Here is a 23,861-nt window from a genome sequence, read left to right on the forward strand (position 1 = left end):
TCCAATGAATACCCGTTAATTATCTGCATTTCTTCTTGGTGTAACAATTTTAATGGGCAGTAGTGTATTTTCGTGCCATTCCCTGGGTGATCTCACCATTTTGTAAGGCACAATGGATCCTTGCAAACGTACAAATATGCATCTATCCTTGTAAACCATCACCACCCCTACATGCAGTTTGTTTTTCCTCGGCATGTTGGCATCTACCAGCAGGACAATGCAACGTGTCACACAGTTCACAGTCTACGTGCGTGGTTCGTAGGGCACCAGGATGAGTTTACCGTACTCCCCTGGCCCGGATTTAAAACTAACAGATGATCTGTGGGACCACCTCGATCGGGCTGTTTGCGCCGTGGATCCTCAACCGAGGAACCTACAGCAGCTGGCCGTAGCACTGGAGTCGGCGTAGCTTCCAGAACCTTAATAACACTCTTCCTGTATGGCTCGCAGTGGTCTGCACTGCAATAGTTGGTTTTTCTGTCTTTTGACAAGTGGTCACATTAATGTGACTGGACAGTGTAATACTTCGTGAATATTTGCTACCCGCATTTTATAACTCATTTTAACACTCTTCCTGTATGGCTCGCAGTGGTCTGCACTGCAATAGTTGGTTGTTCTGTCTTTTGACAAGTGGTCGCATTAATGTGACTGGACAGTGTAATACTTCGTGAATATTTTCTACCCGCATTTTATAACTCATTTTAACACTCTTCCTGTATGGCTCGCAGTGGTCTGCACTGCAATAGTTGGTTGTTCTGTCTTTTGACAAGTGGTCGCATTAATGTGACAGGACAGTGTAATACTTCGTGAATATTTTCTACCCGCATTTTATAACTTATTTTAACACTGTTCCTGTATGGCTCGCAGTGGTCTGCACTGCAATAGTTGGTTGTTCTGTCTTTTGACAAGTGGTCGCATTAATGTGACTGGACAGTGTAATACTTCGTGAATATTTTCTACCCGCATTTTATAACTCATTGGTTACTGTGGCCATTATCATATTATTGTAGAATCACTGAACAAAAAAGGTAAGACCTACTTTCACACCAATAATATCAACTGCATACATTGCTGAAATATGCATTTATTTATTGTTCCGTGGGACCAAATTAAGGTGAAGTCTCCTGGTCATGGAACGAGTGAATACATGACATTATAACACGATAGTAGAAACAGATAAAATGAAATGTAAGAAACATATTCAGGCGCCAAGTCGTAAGTTTAAATAAAGAAAATCAACAATGTAACACTGGAATTTACTTAATTTTTCATCTCTTCCAGGAGCTCCTCGACAGAATAGAAGGAGTGAGCCACGAGGAAACTCTTCAGTTTAGACTTAAAAGTGTTTGGGCTACTGCTAAGATTTTTGAGTTCTTGTTGTAGCTTATTGAAAATGGATGCAGCAGAATACTGCACTCCTTTCTGCACAAGAGTCAAGGAAGTGCATTCCACATGCAGATTTGATTTCTGCCTAGTATTAACTGAGTAAAAGCTGCTAACTCTTGGGAATAAGCTAATATTGCTAGCAACAAACGACATTAAAGAAAATATATACTGTGAGGGCAATGTCAGAATTCCCAGACTATTGAATAGGGTCGACAAGAGGTTCTCGAACTTACACCACATATAGCTCGAACAGCCCGTTTTTTGAGCAAAAAATACCCTTTTTGAATCAGAAGAATTACCCCAAAAAATAATACCATATGACATAAGCGTATGAAAATATGCGAAGTGGACTACTTTTCGTGTTGAACTGTCACTTATTTCAGATACTGTTCTAATGGTAAATAAAGCAGCATTTAGTTTCTGAACAAGATCCTGATCATAGGCTTTCCACAACAGCTTACTATCTATCCGAACGCCTAGGAACTTGAACTGTTCCGTCTCGCTTATAATATGCCCATTCTGTCTGATCAAAATATCGGTTCTTCTTGAACTGTGAGTTAGAAACTGTAAAAACTGAGTCGTACTGTGATTTAGCATCAAATTATTTTCCACAAGCCATGAACTTATTTCATGAACTACATCATTTTATACTGTTTCAATGTTACACACAAGATCCTTCACTACCAAGCTGGTGTCATCAGCAAACAGAAATATTTTTTAATCACCTGTAATACTAGAAGGCATATCATTTATATAAATAAGAAACAGCAGTGGCGCCAGCACCGACCCTTGGGGAACGCCCCACTTAACAGTGCCCCATTGGGACGGAGCATCACTACCACTCTCAATATTCTGCTTCCTGTTCTTAAAGTAAGAGGCGAACCAATTGTAAGCTACTCCCCTTACTCCATAATGGTCCAACTTCTGCAGTAATATTTTGTGGTCAACACAGTCAAAAGCCTTCGTTAAATCAAAGAAAACACCTAGCGTTCGCAAACTTTTATTTAATCTGTCCAAAACCTCACAGAGAAAAGAGAATATAGCATTTTCAGTTGTTAAAGCATTTCTAAAACCAAATTGTACATTTGACAGCACATTATGTAAATTTAAATGCTCCAGTAACCTTGTATATACAACCTTCTCGATAACTTTAGCAAACACCGATGGCATTGAAATAGGTCTAAAATTGTCAACATTATCCCTGTCTCCCCTTTTATAAAGTGGCTTCACTACCGAGTACTTTAATCAGTCAGGAAACCGACCACTCCTAAAGTAAAAGTTACAGATATGGCTAAGTGCCGGGCTAACATACGTAGAACAGTATTCTGCTAGATACCCCGTCATATCCATGAGAGTTCATGGTCTTTAGTGATTTAATTATTAACTCAATCTTCCTCTTGTCAATATAATGGAGGAGCATTTCAGGTAACAGTCTCGGAGCACATTTTTCTAAGAGCGCTATATGATTCCGTGTAGGGACTAGGTTTCTATTTAGTTCACCTGTTATATTCAGAAAGTGATTATTAAATACTGTACATGTATGCGACCTATCAGTAACACGGAAATTCCCACTACGCTCTAATTCTATATCCTCGACCTGTCTCTGCAGACCAGCCACTTCCTTTACGACTGACCACATGGTTTTAATTTTATCCTGAGGCTTAGCTATTCTATCTGCATACCACATACTTTTTGCCTTCCTAATAACATTTTTAAGCACCTTACAACACTGTTTGTAATGGGCTGCTGCATTTAGATTTTGATTGTTTCTAACGTTTTGATATAATTGCCACTGTGTTCTACAAGATATTCTTATCCCTCTAGGCTGCCTGTTTGTGTTAGTGCCCTGTTTTGAACGTTCTAACGGAAAGTAACTTTCAAAGAGCACGAGAAAAGTCTTGAGGAAAGGGTTATATTTATCGTCTACTGTATCAGCACTACAAACATCTTGCCACTCTTGTTCCTTGATAAGGTTTACAAAGGTCTCTACAGCAACCGGATCAGCTTTCCTAAAAAGTTGGTAACTATATTTAACATGTGTTGCAGCACAAAAATCTTTTAGAGTTAAAATTTGTGCATCATGATCTGAAAGGCCATTCACCTTTTTGCTAACAGAATGCCCTTCTAGTAAGGAGGAATGAACAAAAATGTTGTCTATGGTTGTTCTACTGTTCCCTTGCACTCTCGTTGGAAAGAATACGGTTTGCATAAGATTATATGAATTAAGGAGGTCTACCAGCATCATTTTCCTTGCACAATCACTTATACAATTAATATTGAAGTAACCACATATAACTAACGTTTTGTATTTCCTATAAAGTGAACCAAGAACCTCCTCTAACTTGAGCAAAAATGTGTGAAATCGGAGTCTGGGGATCTATAAATAACAATAGTTAGAAGTTTAGCTTCACTAAATTTTACCACACCTGCACAACATTCAAACACCTTTTCAGTGCAGTACTTTGAAACATCAATTGACTCAAATGGGATGCTGTTTCTCACATACATAGCTACTCCCCCACGCCGCAAAGAGCTCCTAGAAAAGCTGCCAGCCAACCTGTATCCTGGTAGAGGAAGCCTCTGAATTATCTCCTTATTTAAGAAGTTTTCAGATATACCAATAATTTCAGAGTCAACATCTATAAGCAGTTCACTAACTTTATCTCTAATACCTTGTATATTTTGATGACATATACTAATTCCCTCATTACTCGGATACCTAAGCTTTGTCGAAAGTGGTTCCTTTGTTGGAGAGACTTCCCTTAAGCAGGAATACCTATTAGCTGACTTCAATCTAAAAAAGGTGTAGCTCTAACACCCACTACTACAGGAATTTTCCAATGAGTTATCCCACCACCCCCACCAATGCTGTCACCATGCTGTTTAGGTAACAAAATAGTCTACCTTAAAAGTTGTAAGCGAATAATAATTATCGGTTGTTTGAAAAATAATTAGTTTTGTATACGTCTGTCAAAATTAGTGCTTCAGGCCCGACATGTTTTCAAACTCATCCAAGTAGTTGTCCAAAAAAAGACCATTTTAGAATTTTGCCTTCCGTTAGACAAGTTCCTGCTGACAGCCATGGTCAGAGCAACACTCGAACCCTCTGTATCGCAATAGGTGGGGACAGCACAGGTAACATGTAGTCCTGCACTATTTTGTTGAAAGGTAATATCACGGATATCCCGAAGTCAGTGCACAGCCACTGGTCTTAACAATTAATGTACTAAAGAGACAGCCTACATTACACTTGTCCGTCCTCTGCTGCAATATTGCTGTGCGGTATGGGATCCTTACCAGGTAGGATTGACGGAGGACATCGAAAAAGTGCAGAGAAGGGTAGCTAGTTTCGTGTTATCGCGCAATAGGGGTGAGAGTGTCACTGATATGATACGTGAGTTCGGGTGTCAGTCACTGAAACAAAGGCGGTTTTTTTGCGGCGAGATCTATTTACGAAATTCTTTCTCTTCCGAATGCCTAAATATTTTGTTGACACCCACGTACGTAGGGAGAAATGATCATCATAATAAAATAAGAGAAATCAGAGCTCGAACGGAAAGATTTAGGTGTTCCTTTTTCCCACGCATCATTCGAGAGTGGAATGGTAGAGAAGTAGTATGAAAATGGTTCGATGAACCCTCTGCCAGGCACTTAAGTGTGAATTGCAGAGTAACCATGTAGATGTAGATGTAGATCTGCTGCTGTCAAAGTTGCCGACTATGTTCCATGTGCCAAATGGCACCCTACACAATGACGCGAAGTGCTAGGCACGCATAACAATGACGAATAAAGCGCGGCAACCTCCACTCCACACTTGCATACGTCTGTCGCAAAACTGTAGGCAGAGCTGGGACTTGTCTGAAAAGACGACGTGTACGGTGTCGTCTCTGAGGACTCCCAATGTCGGCGCAACTCTCTCTGCTTCCGCATCAAGGGAACCAACAAAAATTTTCGCCATGCTTACAGTCAGCTCAATTACTAACGATTTCCCTGTCGAAGGACGTAGAACACTTCGTGCCATGTTGACATTTCTAGATTTCCGCTTCATGATGCTGTAGTTTCAGTGGCAGTAGTGCTGATGTACACTCTAATGCAAAAAAAAAAAAGGAAAAAAAGCTGCGCGCCACGAAGGAATTATCCAAATGTGACAGAAATCGGTAGATGTGACGTACATGTGCAGACAAAGAAATGATTAAAAAAAAGATTTATTCAGGAGAAAGAGCTTCATAAATTGAGCAAGTCAATAACTTTTACATGGTAATGGGCATTAATGGTACAAATTTTTATTGTATTTTACTTCCATCATTTTAAATTAGCCTCAGGCAGTGCCGTGAGCAGTTATATAAACTACTCCGCAGTACTTGTGATCGGCTCCCATTTTGTACGTGACCTCGGTATTGCTGAGTGAGAAACGCCAAATTTCTGCCACAAATCCGCCAATGGGAGGGCTGGGTGCCGTCACGTGAGGTACGCAAGAGGGACGGCGAGGTAGCGGTCGCAACAGCGAGTCTCCCACTTGTCAGCCGGCTTTATCACTCTCTGGACGTGTCCACCAGCCCGTCCTATTGAGGGCGAAATGCTCTTCCCGAACAATGAATGGTTCACTCCACAGCCATAGCGTTTCCGTGAATATTGTACTCCGTAGTGGTAGTTATTGGGAATACAACCCATTTTTCTCTGAACTATAACACTTCTTATTATACCCATCTGAGCTCCTGATACCATCCTGACCATGTACAAACACATTGTTCAACCTCTCACCCTCATGCAAGCAGTTATTCGCCTTGCCACTGATTGATTTGTTGGATGTTCTCTTGACGGATATCGCAGAAAATTCTGTCCAATTGGGCCGTTAGATCGTCAAAATCCCGGGCTGCTTGGAGGGCCTGCCCATAATGATCGAAACTTTCTCAGTTTGGAAGAGATCTGGCGAGCTTGTTGGCCAAGGCAACATTTGACAAGCACGAAGCCTGCCATAAATGCCAACAAAACAGGGTGTGGAATATAGTCGACGTTCTGCTGTGTTATAAGATTGCCGCTGGTGACAACCTGAGAGGTCCTGCTATGGAATGAAATGGCACCTGAGACCATCACTCCTGGCACTCGGGCAGTCAGGTCGGTATCCCACCACTATCCACTACACACATCTTCGCTGGTCATGGAGGCTCATGTCGAATTTGGACTCATCACTGAAGACAGTTCCACCTCCAGTCAAGATATTCCAGTCTGAATGTGGCTGACACCAGTGTAAATCAGTTCGTTGGAGTACAGATGTCAATGGTAGTCGGTGCAAGGGGCACAGTGAGCTCAGTCGACTTCTTATGGGCTGCTTATTACTGGTTCTTGTGGTCACTGAAGCACCAGCTACACGTCGGTTCGAAGATAATGATGAGCCTTCTGCTGTGAGTGCCTCTCTGACGACTGCTCGGTACTAGAGTTGTGGCGATTCGTGAATGAGTCGTTCATTTGAACGACTCTAAATAAAGAATCGTAAGAATCGAATCGTGATACGGACGAATCGTCGTTCAAAAGAATCCTAAGAACGATTGCGTGTTTCCGAGTCGTGACGATTCCAAGTTCCAAGGATTCATCGATTCTTAGTACGCTATGCTTCGAAGGCAACTTCCGAATCATGCAGAGTCGTGCCGAATGATTACGACCGCCAGATGGCAGTCGAGTGGAGGATGCGTGTGAACAAAGGAAGCTCGGAACGGACAAACTAAGTTCGTGGGCCATAATATTAATCGTGAAAAGTAAAACCAAGCTGACTATTGGCGGTGGCTGACGGGAACGAGCGTAAAGGCATTTCCCATTTACTATCCCTATATAGTGCACATGCGCGGATTCGTATCATCCTACGTTTTCCCGTGCTCTTTCCAATTCAACAGCACCTTATATTTCACAATAAAGCAACTGTCAGCCCTCACACACTGCAAATTTAGCTTAACTTTTGTTTCGTCGAAATACAAAGCATAGGTATTTTGCTTTTAATTTGTCTGAGAACTTGCTTCTGCCACTACTATTTATGTGAGAAGACGACATACTTCTAAAGTGTAGGATACAATCGTATACAGCGATTGTATTTAGAAGAAATGAAAGTTAAGCTAAATTTGCTGTGTGGGAGGGCTGTCAGCTGCGTTATGAATTACAAGGGTGATGTGGACTTGGAAAGACATCTTAGTACAGAAAAACTTACAAGGGAACCTCCCCATCGCACCCCCCTCAGATTTAGTTATAAGTTGGCACAGTGGATAGGCCTTGAAAAACTGAACACAGATCAATCGAGAAAACAGGAAGAAGTTGTGTGGAACTATGAAAAAAATATGCAAAATACACAAACTGAGTAGTCCATGGGCAAGATAGGCAACATTGAGGACCGTGTGAGCACAGGAGCGCAGTGGTCCCGTGGTTAGAGTGAGCAGCTGCGGAACAAGGGGTCCTTGGTTCAAGTCTTTCCTCGAGTGAAAATTTTAATTTTTTTTATTTTCGCGAAGTTATGATCTGTCCGTTCGTTCATTGACGTCTCTGTTCACTGTAATAAGTTTAGTGTCTGTGTTTTGCGACCGCACCGGAAAACCGTGCGATTAGTAGACGAAAGGACGTTCCTCTCCAATGGGAACCGAAAACATTTGATCGCAAGGTCATAGGTCAACCGATTCCTCCACAGGAAAACACGTCTGATATATTCTATACGATACTGGTGACGGCATGTGCATCACATGACAGGAATATGTTGTCGACCCACCTAGCTTGCACACCTGGCGAATGGGTAAAAAGATTCTTCCACCTTGCCTGACTTAGGTTTTCTTGTGTATGTGATAATCACTCCCAAAAAGTGATGAAAACATAAGAGTTTGTCAGATAATAATTGTCTGAAAATAAAAAATTAAACTTTTCTCTCGAGGGAAGACTTGAACCAACGAGCTCTCGCTCCGCAGCTGCTCACGCTAACCACGGCGCTCCTGAGCTCGTACTGTCGTTGAAGTGGCTTATCTTGCGCATGGACTACTCAGTATATATATTTTGCTTATTTTTTTCATAGTTCCACACAACTTCTTCCTGTTTTCTCGATTGATCTGTGTTCAGTTTTTCAAGGCCTATACACTGTGCCAACTTATAAACAAATCTGAGGGGGGTGCGATGGGGAGGTTCCCTTGTTAGGATGATATGAGCCAAACCACGTCTGCCTCACTGCTAGATTTTGTTACTATAAAACAGACGTCTGTAGTTAGGTGCGTTCAAGCCACACAACCAACCTGGCATACCACGTAATTTTGCTCCACCTTCCGCACAAATCGACTCCTCTTTCCTGGCATACTGAAATAAAACAATAGATGCAAGCAAATCAAACGTGACCTTTCAACAATTAAGGCATTACACGTATAAATCGAGAATCACAACGTCATATGCATGTTTACTCGTAAATAAACTCTTTCTGGCATATCTTATCATGACACTGTTCGATTCTAACCCCATTGACAATTTTAGACCTGTCCTGCCATCTGTGAGTAAGATGTAGAACTTCTTGCATTCCGTAAGAATCGTGACTAGAATGAATCGTGAACGAATCGTAGGAATCGATTCGCAATGTGAGATTGAATCGTAGGAATCGAATCGGGAAAAAGAATCGTGTTGGCCGACTCTACTCGGTACTCGAGTTCCAGCGTCTCTCCAGGTGGACCACTTCCTTCTTGATGCTGTGTTCGGCCACGGTTCACACATTCATCCCACCATCGCCGAATAGTGGCGCCGCTGCTGTTCGAATGTCAAGTGTTTCACCAATTACTCCCACTGGCTTCTGTAACCCAACTGTACGTCCTGTCTCAGATGCTGACATCTATGTATATTGTTCACACACCTGTCTGCGAGGCACAGCTACTGACCAGCTAAGTACATGGAATGACGTTCGCAAAGACTTTATGTCCTGGTATCGACATGACCCCTGTTTACTACCCTTCTGAGTGTGGCAGGAAAACTGCGCTGCAGCGTAATACATTCATCCATCGGCCGCCAATTTTGCATTTACCGTCGATACCTGAATGAACATCAATTTGTTAGCAATTTGCAGAATCCCTTCTTCTTTGTCTTAGAGTGTAGATAGAAGCAGTGTATAAAAGCACGTCTCAGAAGAGTGCAAGCATCGAAATGACTGGACAACGTTTCGCAGATGTTTACGCGCTGCTGGAGACGTGCGAGACCCTGAAGCCGCCGTCGGTGGCGTTGCCGGCTGTGGCACAGCTGGCAGCGATAGGCGCAGGCCACGACCTGCCGCTGCCTGCCGAGCAGGAGGAGAAGTGTAGTGCCGCCCTGGAGGAGATTCGCGGCCTCACAGTCATCCAGGCCTGGCAACTGCTCAGCAAGGACCTCCACTGCCGCCTCGCCGCTGTCTGCATCGACTCCTGTCCTTTGCACGGGTATGTACGTCACTGAAAGCCCCAGCCACGAAAGTGCGCGTTATTTATGACGGCAGCCGAGTTTAGGTTCGTTCTGCGCATCTGACGTCACAAAACACAGTCAGCCAATGAACAGAGAACGACGTTGCCAGAGCTCGACTGCAGTGCAGAGCACGGACGAGTGTCTTCAGTTTTAGAAACGTTCAGTCATAAATAAAGTAATTGAGCAAAAGCAATGTCTTGATAGCAGACTTTCTTTTATAGATATGAATTACTCAAGTTTCGTCGAAGTATAATAGGAAATAAACAATAACCGCTGTTCTTTATTGCGAAAAAGCCGTTAGTGAGAATGACACAAACACCTTTCCTTGCTATCGCCTGAATTAGGAGGCTTATTGCTTGTTTGGTTTAATTAATTAATAGAATATGAAGCAATTGGTATAAAGAATGCTTTTTCCAAACTTTCTATAAAAGAAAGTCTGCTATCAAGACATTGCTTTTGTTCAATTACTTTATTTATGACTGAACGTTTCTAAAACTGAAGACACTCGCCCGTGCTTTGCACTGCAGTCAAGCTCTGGCAATGTCGTTCTCTGTTCATTGGCTGGCTGTGTTTTGTGATGTCAGATGCGCAGAACGAACCTAAACTCGGCCGCTGTCATAAATGACGCGCACTTTAGTGCCGACACGGTAGCTCAGCATGTTCGGTCAGAGGGTTAGCTGCCCTCTGTAATAAACAAACTGAGTTAATGGATCAACGACGAACTGAAACGGGTGTCTTGCGACGTCCGCCCCGAGCAAATGCATCGAACTAAAACGAACAAAATTAGACTAAAAAAAAAAAAAAAAGAAGTGTATGGCTGCTAAGTGAAAGGTTCCGAGTTCAAACCTTGATCGGAGCTTAATATTTTCTTTATTTAAAAACAATGTGTCTTACTTCATGAATTTTATTCGTTTGAATGTAATTTTTTGAAATTTCTAGTGGTAACTAAAATCGACCATACGGAAAGTATACGCTATGGACTTTTACCTCTGCAAACTCTTCAAAATTTCGTGCAATGTTTCACTACATCTAATGCTGCACAATAACTGCGTTGAACATCGAAACAAAATTAAGTCATTTATGGGGGGAAAGTATCAGTCAAGAAGATGTGTAAAAATCAAATTTTTGGGCCAAATAGCTTTTGTGAAATCGAATGATAAAGTGTGTCAAAACAGTCGAAACACCATGTGTCTGCACAGGCGAGCAATGCAATGATGACAAAATCGCGCACATCGTGGAATGTGGGGAGCACGTCTCTGTAGCAGCGAACGAGTTAATGCGGCCGTGGTGGTTTTACTTCATAAACTGTGCGCTCCCCCCTAAACGTAAGTTTGCGAACTATACTATGGCGCTGCTTCTAACTGGCAACGCAGCAATCTCCCGCGTCTGGGCGGGCATGCGTGAACCGCCAAGATAAAAGAATTGAACTATAGTCATACATCTAATCCTCTTCTCTTCTTTAATTGCTTCTGTAGGCCATCACTGTTTCCTTGGACTAAGAACACCGGACAAAACATTTCTCACCCCACGGAGACACCACGCTAATGCCTTGTCAAACCGCAGACAATCTTGATAACAGACTCTCTTCGGCGAGGAAGACAGTCCATAATTTTCTTCCCGTGATTCACATACAGCTGAAGGCAGTCGAAAGTGTTTACATCCCATGGACCTACCACTTTCCCGGGAAATGCTTTCAGACGTTTCCTTGGGATAATGACTGGGTGATTTAGAGGTCTGTTCGATGTATGATACACTACTTCAGTGTTCGTCAAATCCACATGTATTCATAGAGCCCTGCAAACGAGGCTGTTATCATCTGGGAATACCGTTATTCATTGAAGCCAGAAAAATTATAATAACTCCTGAGAGGGTGATGTTCTAATAAAATGTCGTTCCATACAGTCTGTGAAATGACCAGTGAGCTAGGTGTTTGGGGAGTGCTAGGGCTAGACCGTCAAATAAAAATCATTCACACAGTAACGGATTTATTAAAATAAACGAGCACTGCGCTCTTTAAGTAACTAGATATAAATGGTTGCCCAAAAGTGCACAGTTCAATTATAAATGCCAGCAGGTGTCCAGTTAGCTTCCTTCTACAATCAACCGAGTGTAGGCAGGACTGGCACCAGCAAACAGTACTGGATGTGCTGTTCTACAGAACTTCTAAAACATATAAATATAATACATTTAACAAACGCATAATATCCAGGTCACAAAAAAGTGGGTGGATCTTCAAAATTTCGCAGATTACACATTGCATTTCTCGGGTCCTAAAATGTGTTTAAAATAACCAATCACGAGAGTAATAAGTTATTTACACCGCACAAATAAGTGTAAATTAAAATAATAGTGTTTGTATCTAACGTAAATGGCTGCTAATTCTTGAATAATAAAGGAAAAGTTACAAGTCCTGGAAAACATAGACCAGCATTAGAGAGCTAGGATGAAACTTGTAAGAAACAGTGCTGATGTCAGCAGCCCAATCGAACAGAATAAAGCAATAGGTGCAGCATCCACTGGAACAAGTTACAATACTCACATAATATAAATCTTAAAACCAGACACAGTCAGTGAGGAAGTTCAGACCAGCTGTAGTACTAAAATCTATTCTCTCCATACACCACAGTACTCAAACGAATAAATCGTCAGTTGAAACGTAGGGCAAATAACACTTTATTCCAGCCTGCAATAGCAAGAACAAATTAATGGGTGGAAGTAATTTAACACTAAAAAATAAATAACCAATGCTTTTTCAAGTCTCTCAGCGCCAATAGAAAACATCAAATGAGAAACCAACTGAAAACAATAGGGAGTGAAGTTCTGCAAAATATCACTAAACAGTCTCGATTATATATTAAACTCAGTACCACACAGCAACATAGTATGTTCCGAGACGTGCACAGCAAATTCAGTTTCTTTCAGTTGGTCTGTTCCACGTGATAACAGATACACAGCCTTCCTCTGTCTGCACCCTGTCGCCTAATGATTCCTGCTCTTCGACTCCTGTCCCCGTGCTTACATAGGCACTGCCCTGGCACCATTCACACGGACACACACTGCTCTGGAGGTCCTGTCTCAGGTTGTCTGCTCGGAATGTACTCTGTAGTCCTGATGCCAGCTGGAACCTGTTTTCTTAATCACCAAAGTCTCCTCTCCATGAGCCCAGTATGGCTGTTAAAGGCTCTGAATCACTGTGCACACCCTCTTAGGAGGTGTGTGCGAAGCCTTGCTGGATAACAGCCGAAGAGCATAATCATGCATAACATCAGTTACAGAAATTGCGGCTCAATCTCCCCCCCCCCCCCTCTTAAACTAATACACCATAAGGGTACTGTTTACAAAAAATTTAGAACAAAGACCAGTCCTAACTTGCCTTATGTGTACTCGAGTAGTAGAACAAAGTATGTCCTACAAAACTCTCCATTGCTTCCAAATTTATTCAAAATGGCGAATCCAAGATGGCGGCGATAGATATGGCAACATCGCATTGACATCATGGCGAGAAGTTCAAATTTTGGCGGGAAGATAGGTCAATTGGGCTACCTCCACTAGCCTAATCCCTTCCACTCCCCACTCCCCTACCCTCCCCTAGAAAATGTCAGGAAGTTCAAATTACAGCAAGACAATGCAACACACCACAGCTACCACCACTAACCTAAGAAAATGGTGGGAAAAAAGGTCACTTCGGACTCCTCCACTAACCTAAGTCTTCCAACTGCCACCTCTTCCTAGGAATTGGCTGGGAAAGGACTCAGCCTTTGCTGGATAGTATGGATGTAGGTCTTTATTTTGCAGGCAGTCTTTATTGAAACAATTTGAGGCAGTAGCTCCATCCATTGTGTTCACCATGAGGTCTGGAGTTCAACTGACCTACTACACAGTACTGCCACCACAGGGCACTGTCCTCCCTTCCTACACATAATCCAAGATGGCGGTCTGGGGAGGAAAAATGTCAGGAAAAGGACTCAGCCTGTGATGGGTTGATGGATAGGATGGATGTATTTATTTTCAGTCTTTATTTAAAAAATTTGAGGCAGTAACTCCATCCAGTGTGTCCACCATGAGGTCCAGAGTCCAACTGACCTATTACACAGTATTGCCTCCAGAGTGCGCTTTCATCCCATAGCGGTCTGGGGGGAAAATGGCGAGAAAACGACTCAGCCGGTGCTGGGCTGCTGGAGAGAGGAAGGAGTGTACTTTATTTATTTTGGAGCAATTTATTTAGAGACAGATTTCATGTAGTTTATTTATTACCTGATACAAAACACACACTCTGACATGCTTGGGGTCGCAATTCACAGCCTACACACCTGCAAACTACTTGTAAATCCCGAAATAATGCAGCACACTGATGTAAGAGACGGAAACAACTCGTAAATTGTCAAAATAATGCTTGTATAATGCTCTGCAAACGTGCTTGCTAATCGTCAACTGTTGAAATAATGCATTGAACAGCCTACAGAACTGCAAACTACTTGTAAATCAACGAAATAATGCAGTTCACTGATGTGCAGACACGCTCACTAATTATAAACTGCCAAAATAATGCATACAATTTATTTAGGGAAAGATTTCACCTACTTTATTTATAACACTGACACAAAACACTGACCCTGGCGTGCTTGAGGTCGCAGTAAATAGTCTACAGACCTGCAAACTAGTCTCATATAACCGAAATAATGCAGTACACTCATGTGCAGAGAAGCAAAAATCTCCTAAGTTGTCAAAATAATGCATGTAAAAGGCTCTGCAAACAAACTTTCTAATCGTCAAATGTCGAAATTATGCATTGCACAGCCTACAGACTTGTTCACAAAATAATGCGACAGACACGAAAACAACTCGTAAATCATCGAAATAACGCATATATAATGCTCTGCCAACACACTCACATCGCTTAAACACCCAAAACTAATGCACTGCATAAACACTCAGTGCACATAAAAAACGCTTTTGAACCATCATCCACTGCAACGTATCAGCAAAGTGCTCCACTACAGGACTGCAAGGTGCGTACGCCAGGTGGCGCGCTAATGCTGGTCCCACATGCGAGATGCCTCCGGGCCGTGCACGCGTATATACCATTGCTGGCGCGATACCCCTCTACCTGTGGATACAGGCGTCACAGGTTGTGCTATAGAAATCTGTTCCAATGCTTCCCAGAATAGCACAGGGTGCATTGTTCGTAGCGATCCTACTGGGACATGCGAGCTGCATCTAGGCGTGCATGCATCCTTACGTGCCCTGCGTGGCTGACGCATTCCCGCGAAATGTCAACATAGCGACTCATATTCTAACCGCTATGTAGAGGCTCCTGTGTCCCGGCACAAAGGATGTCTTGTGAATGAATTTAGCATTCTGATTGGTTCTTACTGAATTTACCCACCAAATTACTGGTGCTGCCGGTGTGAGAGCATTGTCTGCCTTTTCCTTCTACAGACGAGACTCTCAGTTGCACAACTGTTTTGTACAGATCACCATATTGCACTGACAATTAAACCCTGAAAAAGTGGTCTACACATCGTTAAATACATCCCAAGTACTCAACATGCTACAGTGCAGCACTGACGGAGGAAACTGCCGCCATAAACATGGCCCATGACGGCAGCCATAGGAGTGTGTGCCAACCAGAGAGAGCAGCCATCTGGCCATGGGGACGATTCCACATCCCAGGAGAACGCTATCAATACTCCCAGTGCAAACACTCGTTGTATTGAATCTTCTCACATTTCCACAGAAAACACAAACACAACACACACAGTCCGCAAGGCAACTCAATGCAAACTGGGTATTAGTTCACTATACACCCACCTAGGGGGAGCCATGAACCAAATCGTCATAACCCATAAGCTTTCTCGGTCTCTCTGAACTGATGTGTAAAGGTTGGGCAAGCCCCATCTCTGAAGAAACAAGCCCCAACCTACTTGCTTGCTGCTACACTTTCTACGGCCATCTTCAGACTCACAAGAATATTGGGAACCAGACACATATTTAGCAGTGTAACTACGATTAAATATTAGGATTGCTGCCGCAGTCTGACACCGAGCGATATACTGGATATGTCTCCTCTTTACGACCATGGTTTGGGAATGAATCTCAGTATCTATAGCGCACATAATTTTCCATGTAAAAAACAAAAATCTTTCATTTCCCTTACAGCTATCGATGTGCTGAATCTATACCTCCCTCACGATAGGACAAGCAGTAGCGACCATCAGACACTCGCACATATACCGCGAGGACTGTTGCACAAAGGTTGGGTTGGTTCCCCTCAGCACAAAGGCGTCAGTGCTTCTGACCCCGACCTATTTGCTTGCTTGCTTGCTTTCTACACACATCTCCAGTCTCTGGGATTGCAAGAACACATGTATTTTCACATGGTTTACCAGAATATTATACCATTTACGAGATACTTCTCGATATCAAGCACATAGCAGCATGCTATGGATTGCTCATGCAACATAATTCCGAAGATATAGACTGTAAATTATTTCTCTAGAAACCCAAAGCTTTAGCGAGGTGGAGTATGCTGTAAACCATTGAGTAACTAAAAACTTATCCCATCTGTGAAGGCCTTTACGTGAAAACTCGAAAAAAAAAGAGGAAACCGATATTTCCACTCACGAATACCAGTGTCAGTGATATAACAGATTCCAAATCATCCTTATAATTTACAAAGTCACCTAAGGTGTTTCTCATTTCTAGAGATAGCATAGTTGATTTACGTAATATGCTTCGACCTGCATCCATCTGGAGCTCCATCAAGCATAAAGATCGCCTGTTTCTTGTTGTTCTTACCCGTCTGCTATTACATCACAACACTTTCAAATCTGTTATTATACCTCGATAAGAAGTGCTAACCTCCTCGACATGGGCGCATCTGCAAAAATCTTGTGCACTTGGATGGGCGTGGACTTGGCAAGCTCCATTCATTCACGAGACATGGAATGTTGCAGTCTACTTCTGGTCGGTTGCAGATTAAATTGGTAACGGTGTTGCACAGCGGGTTGGTCAAAGACAGTGTGACGGGGTCTTTCAGTCTCTAATTTTATCCTAAGACTGAGAAAATGTTCTGTGACTCCCATCCGCATAGAGATAGATCATAAATTAAGCACTATGCTTCTGAACATTCTGCGTGGTGTCTGTTTGTTCTATATCGTGTCTCCCTACCACTTTCGCGCAACGACGCGAATTGACTAGTTTGAACCTGGGACCTGTTGCTAGTAAGGAGACGCCAGACCACACATGACATGTAGAATTCAGAAGAGTTCAGTGAGACTAGCGATGATATAACCAAATACTTAATGATTTCAGCGTCAGCTCCACTGCACTCCCTGTAAAAGAATCTTAATACTAACTAAATTTAGTGGAAGGGGTTCAAGGCTTTCCTATTTTTAGTTAGCTGGTAAAATAACGTCGAAAAAGCAGTTAAGTTTACCATTGGAAATTTTGTTCCACTCACAAAACATCGTTTATAAATTGCACTAATGATAAAAGGAAATGTTTTAATACAGGATGGTAAAAACCAACTGCGTTCAACAAAAATGTGAACGAATATTCCCTGAATGGGTTTCCAAGTTCTACAATGGATCGAAGGATGACCTATGCCATATCACATCTATAATCTAGGTTTAAATTAAGTTTCACAAAAGAGAAAACTATCAAAATTGTCTACAGTGACCCTCAATTATCTTTAATTACTTATCTACCTTGTCGTGAATTACAGTGGCTGATGTGGCTTCTCAATAACTATATAACAGAAAAATCATCGCGTTTCAGATTTTTACTTCAAGTGGCAAATGTGAACACCATGAGCTTTAATTGACGATCGACACTAGTATTACGTAAAAAGGGGGTGTAACAGATGAGACTTATGCAGTTCTGAGTGATGCCTTATGCGCTCAAAAATGCGGCATCGCGTGCGTTCATTACCTTGTCGGTGTTCGTCAGGGGGCGGCGGCCGGCGCAGCTCCGCTCACCTCACCGTCTCGGAAGTAACTCTCTCCTAACTTCTCCTTACTACAATTTACCGAAGTTGGTTTAAAAAAACTATCTGGCTGTGTTTTCATCCGACCAATCAGGGTCTCAGTGTTAACCTTAAGCTCTCCCTACAAAAATTCTGTCTATCCAATAACGTTATACTTTTCGTGGTGGGGCAATGTTTTTAAAGTTTGCAACATAACAGAGACGCGAAAAAGTCTCACGCTAAAACTTGCAGCTGGTGTGGTCCTTTTAGCGTTATTGTAAGATCTATACTGTTCTTCTGAAGGGCTCTAGCTTTTAACATTGGCTGGGGGGTGGTCTTGACGTAACAGAGACGCGAAAAAGTCTCACGCTAAAACTTGCGGGTGGTGTGGTCCTAGCGGTTAGCTGGCGACGTGGGTGTCCGTCCGTCCCTTATCGTAGGGCCTTCCAGCTTAACACAGTTCTGCTCTCGGCTTCTGTTCTCGTTTCTCCCCTCGGAACTGCGTCTATCCCATGGTGGGAAGGTATGACATGCATTTAGGCATTCTTATGTTAGTCTGTGGTATTCCATTTGCTCACTCGTTACTCGTATTACTTTGGTTAATTTAATGTCACGATTTATTCAGAGCTATGTGACATACTACTGGATTTGCTTATCATGTCAGGGTTTTCATGGAAGGTGCTGGATTTGCCTGACACCTTACATGCTTGAGGTGCTATAAATATGTAGAGTGCTGTCTGGTATACGTTGACGATGTATATCTTTGAGAATTAACAATGAATGGACATACTGCACAGTCATCTATCTACATTCACAATGATACTCACGAAGTAGAGAAGGGACAGTTTAGCTATGATACTGAAATTGGAATCCCTGCCTGTCACATTATTAATCAGTGTTGAAATTACTGTAAAATTGCTAAAATTGTTCGCACTATCAACTGTGATGCTTATTATTTCGGTACATTGACGGTGTCTTTTCCATCCCATCCGTCCACTCGTACACAGTTGGTTACTAGATAATGATTGACTGACATCACTTGTTTGGGTTGGAGAAAGAGTCGCTATGCTGACATTTCGCGGCGATGCTTCAGCCATGATGGGCAGGTAAACGTGCTTGCACAGCTAAAGGCAGCGCGAATGTCCCACTAGTATCACTAGGAACAATGCGCCCTGTGCTATTCTGGGAAGCAATGGAACAGATTTGTATAGCGCAACCTGTGACGTCTGTATCCACAGGTAGAGGGGATTGCACGAGCAACAGTGAACACATGTGCACGGCCCGGAGGCGTCTCGCATATGGTACTAGCATGAGCGCACCACCCAGCATACGCGCCTTCTGTAGGGAAGCAGTTTGTTGATACGTCGCAGTGGATGATGGTTCGAAAGCGTTTTTTATGTGCACTGAGTGTTTGTGCAGTATATTAGCTTCGGCTGTTTAAGCGTTGTGAGTGTGTTGTCAGAGCGTTATATATGCATTATTTCAATGATTTACGAGTTGTTTTCATGTCTGTCGCATTACCTTCTGAACAGGTCTGTAGGCTGCGCAATACATAATTTCGACAGTTGACGATTAGCAAGTTTGTTTGCAGAGCCTTTTACATGCATTATTTTGACAATTTAGGAGATGTTTTCGTCTCTGCACATCAGTGTACTGCATTATTTCGGTTATATACGACTAGTTTGCAGATCTATAGACTATTTACTGCGACCTCAAGCACGCCAGAGTGAGTGTTTTGTATCAGTGTAATAAATAAACTATGTGAAATCCGTCCCTAAATAAATCGTTCCAAAATAAATAAGGTACACTCCTTCCTCTCTCCAGCAGTCTAGCACAGTCTGAGTGTTTTTCCCACCATATTTCCCTGCCAGACCGCCACCTTGGATTATGTCACAGAAGGGACGACAGTGCCTTCCAGTGGCAGTACTGTGTACTAGCTCAGCTGGACTACAGACTTCATGGTGAACACACTGGATGGAGCTGCTGCCTCAAATTGTTTAAATACAGGCTGCCTGCAAAATAAAGACTTATGTCCATCCTGTCCAGCAAAGGCTGACTCCTTTCCCAACCAATTCCTAGAAAAAGGTGGCGGTCAGATGACTTAGGTCAGTGGAGGTATTGCAAGTGACTTTTTTACCCCGCCATTTTCTTAGATAGTGGAGGTAGTCATAGTGTGTGGCATTGTCCTGGTGAAATTTGAACTTCTCAAAATTTTCTAGGGGAGGGTAGGGGAGGAGGTAGGGGAGGGGGTTAGGTTAGTGGAGATAGCCCAATTGACCTATATGCCCGCCAAAATTTGAACTTCTCGTCATGATGTCATTGTGGCGGTACCATATCAATCGCCGCCATCTTGGATCCGCCATACTGAATAAATTTGACAACAATGGAGAGTGGGGTAGAGCATACTTTGTTCTACTACTTACTCAGTGCATCTTATCCATGGATTGGATCTCAACAGAAGGCTAACTCGGGTGACAACTTTTATAATCTTACATGGTCCCACAAAATGATGTAACAATGTATTTGAAATTGTCTTACCAATCTTGCCTTGGGCCCCAAAATTCTCAGTGAAAACTACTTATCTGGCAGGGTGCCTACTATGTACCGATCTGCCTCCATCTAATTTGCACAGTCAGTATTAATCTTTGTTTTGAATTATCCTGAATGACTTCAGAAGTCACCTGCTCCAGAAGTAGTTGGTTCGCTGATCAAATATTCGACAAGGGAGAACTGACTGAATAACCAAACACTGAAGCCGCTGGGGTCGTCTTAAGGACCCCATGAACGCCAATGTTAATTGTTTGAGCTTAAGAATGGAATATTATTGGAGCAGCCTGAACATTATAATTCATACTCCCAGCAAAAGAAGGCTGACGGTAATAAGGAATGGTCATGATACGACGTACACCATTTTGAAAGGAAAATATCTTAAATTACTTCAGAATAAAAGTAGGTGCATTGTCACTCACTGTAGACATGTTCCTATAGCAGAACTACAGTGACGCCTGAATTAGAGACATTGGTCTGGACTACGAGTGGCCGCTCAAAATCAGGGATATACCGAACAGTAGCGTTACTTAAGGAGGATATCAATGCACCAGATGCGGTCTATTTACTTTCAGTACAATGAAACATGTCACCTGTCTTACATAACTGGTTCAAAGTTCCAGGTAAGAACTTCCTAAAAAAAATCACCATCCCTATGAAGCAGGCGATCCTCCTCTTCCAGAATGAGATTTTCACTCTGCAGCGGAGTGTGCGCTGATATGAAACTTCCTGGCCCGACCGAGACTCGAACTCGGGACCTTTGCCTTTCGCGGGCAAGTGCTCTACCAAGTACTGGCAGAAGTAAAGCTGTGAGTACCGGGCGTGCGTCGTGCTTCAGTAGCTCAGTTGGTAGAGCACTTGCCCGCGAAAGGCAAAGGTCCCGAGTTCGATCCTCCTCTTATTTTTAGGTGGTCGAAACTTCCTCATCACCTTACTTCATTCTCGGTCTATTTTAACTGCACTGGCCAACACTAAGCGTCCCATGAAGGAGATCTCCCCATGGGCCAGATCAACTTTAGATGGTTTCACTGTGAAACCAGCACCACGCAAAGATATCAGTACTTGGCAGACATTTTCGACATGCTCAGAAATGTACTACTTTTTATGGCAATATTGTCCAGATTATTATAAATAAATTTAAATTTCAAATTATCCAAAACACAATCCAAGAACCATGAAATTATCTCCGCTCCTGTACATACGCCAAAAGGAACATGATTAAACTGGTTTACGTTCCAGTCAGTGCAAAAGGCGGTAACAGGTGTCGAAGCGTCAGCCAGGAGCATTCGGTGGTAAGCTTTGTTGAAGTCTAGGACGATAAATAAGTGCACTCAGGCAAACCAAGTGAAGCAGTTGTGGGTTCACATGAGGGACCTGATTCCAAAATGACCTTATGATTTAGGGCCCTATAAGCCATAACTGGCCTAAGCCCCGTGTGATTATCCTCGGTAAACAGGAACATCGGAGATGCACAAGGTGAGGCCGATGGCCTGATCACCCCATCACATAGCACCTGGTCGATTGACTGGCGCAGGAGCTTCATTTTCGGTGGCGACGGCCGATAAGGGGTTTGACGCACCGGTGCGCGATATGACAGTTGTATCCAATACCTTATTTTGTTCTTTATCCCTAACTTACCAGTTAAAATAATGAGAAACTCCTTAGTCATCTGAAGTACTAGCTGCGTCTCACCGTGACGTAAATTGCCAAGTTAATATTCAAACAACGGAAAATCCAGGATGGAATGTAACAATACCAGAGAAGGAAAGATGCTACTCACCATATAGCGGAGATGCTGAGTCGTGATAGGCACAATAAAAAGATTCACACAATCATAGCTTTCGATCACTAAGGCCTTTGTCAGCAGTAGACACACATACACACGCGCACACACACACTCACGCAAGTGCAACTTGCCCACACGTCTGCAGTCTCAGAGAGCTGAAACTAAACTGCGAGCAGAAGCACCAGTGCATGATGGGAGTGGTGACTGGGTGGGGGTAAGGAGGAGGCTGGTGCGGGGAGGGGGAGGGATAGTATGGTGGGAGTGGCGGACAGTGAAGCGTTGCAGTTTAGACGGAGGGCAGGAGAGAAGGTGCAGAGGGGCGAGGGGGTAGGTGGCGGAAAGGAGAGAAATAAAAATAAAAATAAATTAAAAGCCTGGGTTTGGCGGTGAAATGACGGCTGTGTAGTGCTGGAATGAGAACGGGCAGGAGGCTGGATGAGTGAGGACAGTGACTAACGAAGATTGAGGCCAGGAGGGTTACGGGAATGTAGGATGTATTGCAGGGAAAGTTAATATTCAGTAGATTCACTGGACGAGTTATACACGCATTGAACATGACTATGGTTACACAACTTATAAAACTTATCAGGTCCAACTTTAAAATAAAATTGACTTCCAGCATAATCTAAAAGCATCCAGCACCCTCAATAAAACCACAGCCCAGCAACAGTTCTGAACTTAATCCCTTAGCCACTAATAACCCCACTGGCCACGACAAGCTACTAATTTTACCGAGCCAACTAATGATAATAACTGACGATCGATGGTGCAACAGTCCCGCCTCATGGTTTGCAACGAAGAAAACCTGTATGTATCACGAACCCTGAAGTACCACGTATAATCGAGAACAGAGATGCTGCTTGCAGAATCCAATAAGGCACAAATAGGTTCTCAGCTGAGCAGCACAAACACACAAGGGGAAGTCTATCTTGTCACCGCCTTCACCTTACTGCAACCTTTCGGTAGGACTTCAGATCGACGATGCCCTGTTTTACCCTAGCGTCAGCTTCCGACCAGCTTCACGTGAAAAATGCCCCGACCCGCCACAGCGGTAACAAGATCCTCTGGCCATGGCAGCACCCTCATTAGCATCACGCACTTAACTGTACCTGAGTGATCCCTATGATCACTTCTTTCATCAACACATCTCATGCTTTCTATGCTGGCAATTGTCTTACCCAAATAAGCAAAGGTTACAGGTTTCTCAGAAAATAATATTCGCGAATGGCCATCTGGTCTCACCCGTTCTAAGATGTTGTTGACAACCTTGCTATTCGTGACCTGAACATTCAGAGTCACACTGACCTTTCGAAATTGTTGTCCATAGTCTGCCAACATCTCAACACGCCCCTGGCTATAAAAGATCTCTCCTGTACAAACCTCCCTCGTAATTCTCCCAGTGGGCCACACATATACAAGATGGCACTCACTATTCGTTTGGCTCAAACAATCATGAAACACGAGATATAAAATTTGAAAAATTACTGAATGCTCTATCTTCAAAATACTGGCTTGGTTTTCCGAGGTAACAGAAAACTACAAAAGCTTGACTATTTCTTGAACGTCTTTGATTGTAAGATCATCAGCAGCATAGAACGTCAGAAAAACTGCGTTGGATAATTTCTCAAAGTGGTGCCCCATATATGCACCAACACTCACTCTCATCCCATTGTTCACCCCATCTGTATTCTCATGAGAAGTGGCGCCCACTAACACATTCAGCGTCATTTGTGTACCCCA

At 43.0% G+C, this 23,861-nt stretch overlaps 1 protein-coding gene across 2 annotated transcripts in view; it reads left to right on the plus strand.

The window, feature by feature from the left end:
* Positions 1–23,861, plus strand: part of LOC126251315 (uncharacterized) — a 136,466-nt gene that overhangs the window by 9,787 nt on the left and 102,818 nt on the right. For both annotated transcript variants that reach the window (XM_049951648.1, XM_049951666.1), the window contains exon 2: positions 9,554–9,800. In XM_049951648.1, the coding sequence (XP_049807605.1) occupies positions 9,554–9,800 (247 nt within the window). The remainder of the gene's footprint in view (positions 1–9,553; positions 9,801–23,861) is intronic.

This window comes from Schistocerca nitens, chromosome 1, assembly GCF_023898315.1.
Source record: "Schistocerca nitens isolate TAMUIC-IGC-003100 chromosome 1, iqSchNite1.1, whole genome shotgun sequence".
Lineage (NCBI taxonomy): Eukaryota > Metazoa > Arthropoda > Insecta > Orthoptera > Acrididae > Schistocerca > Schistocerca nitens.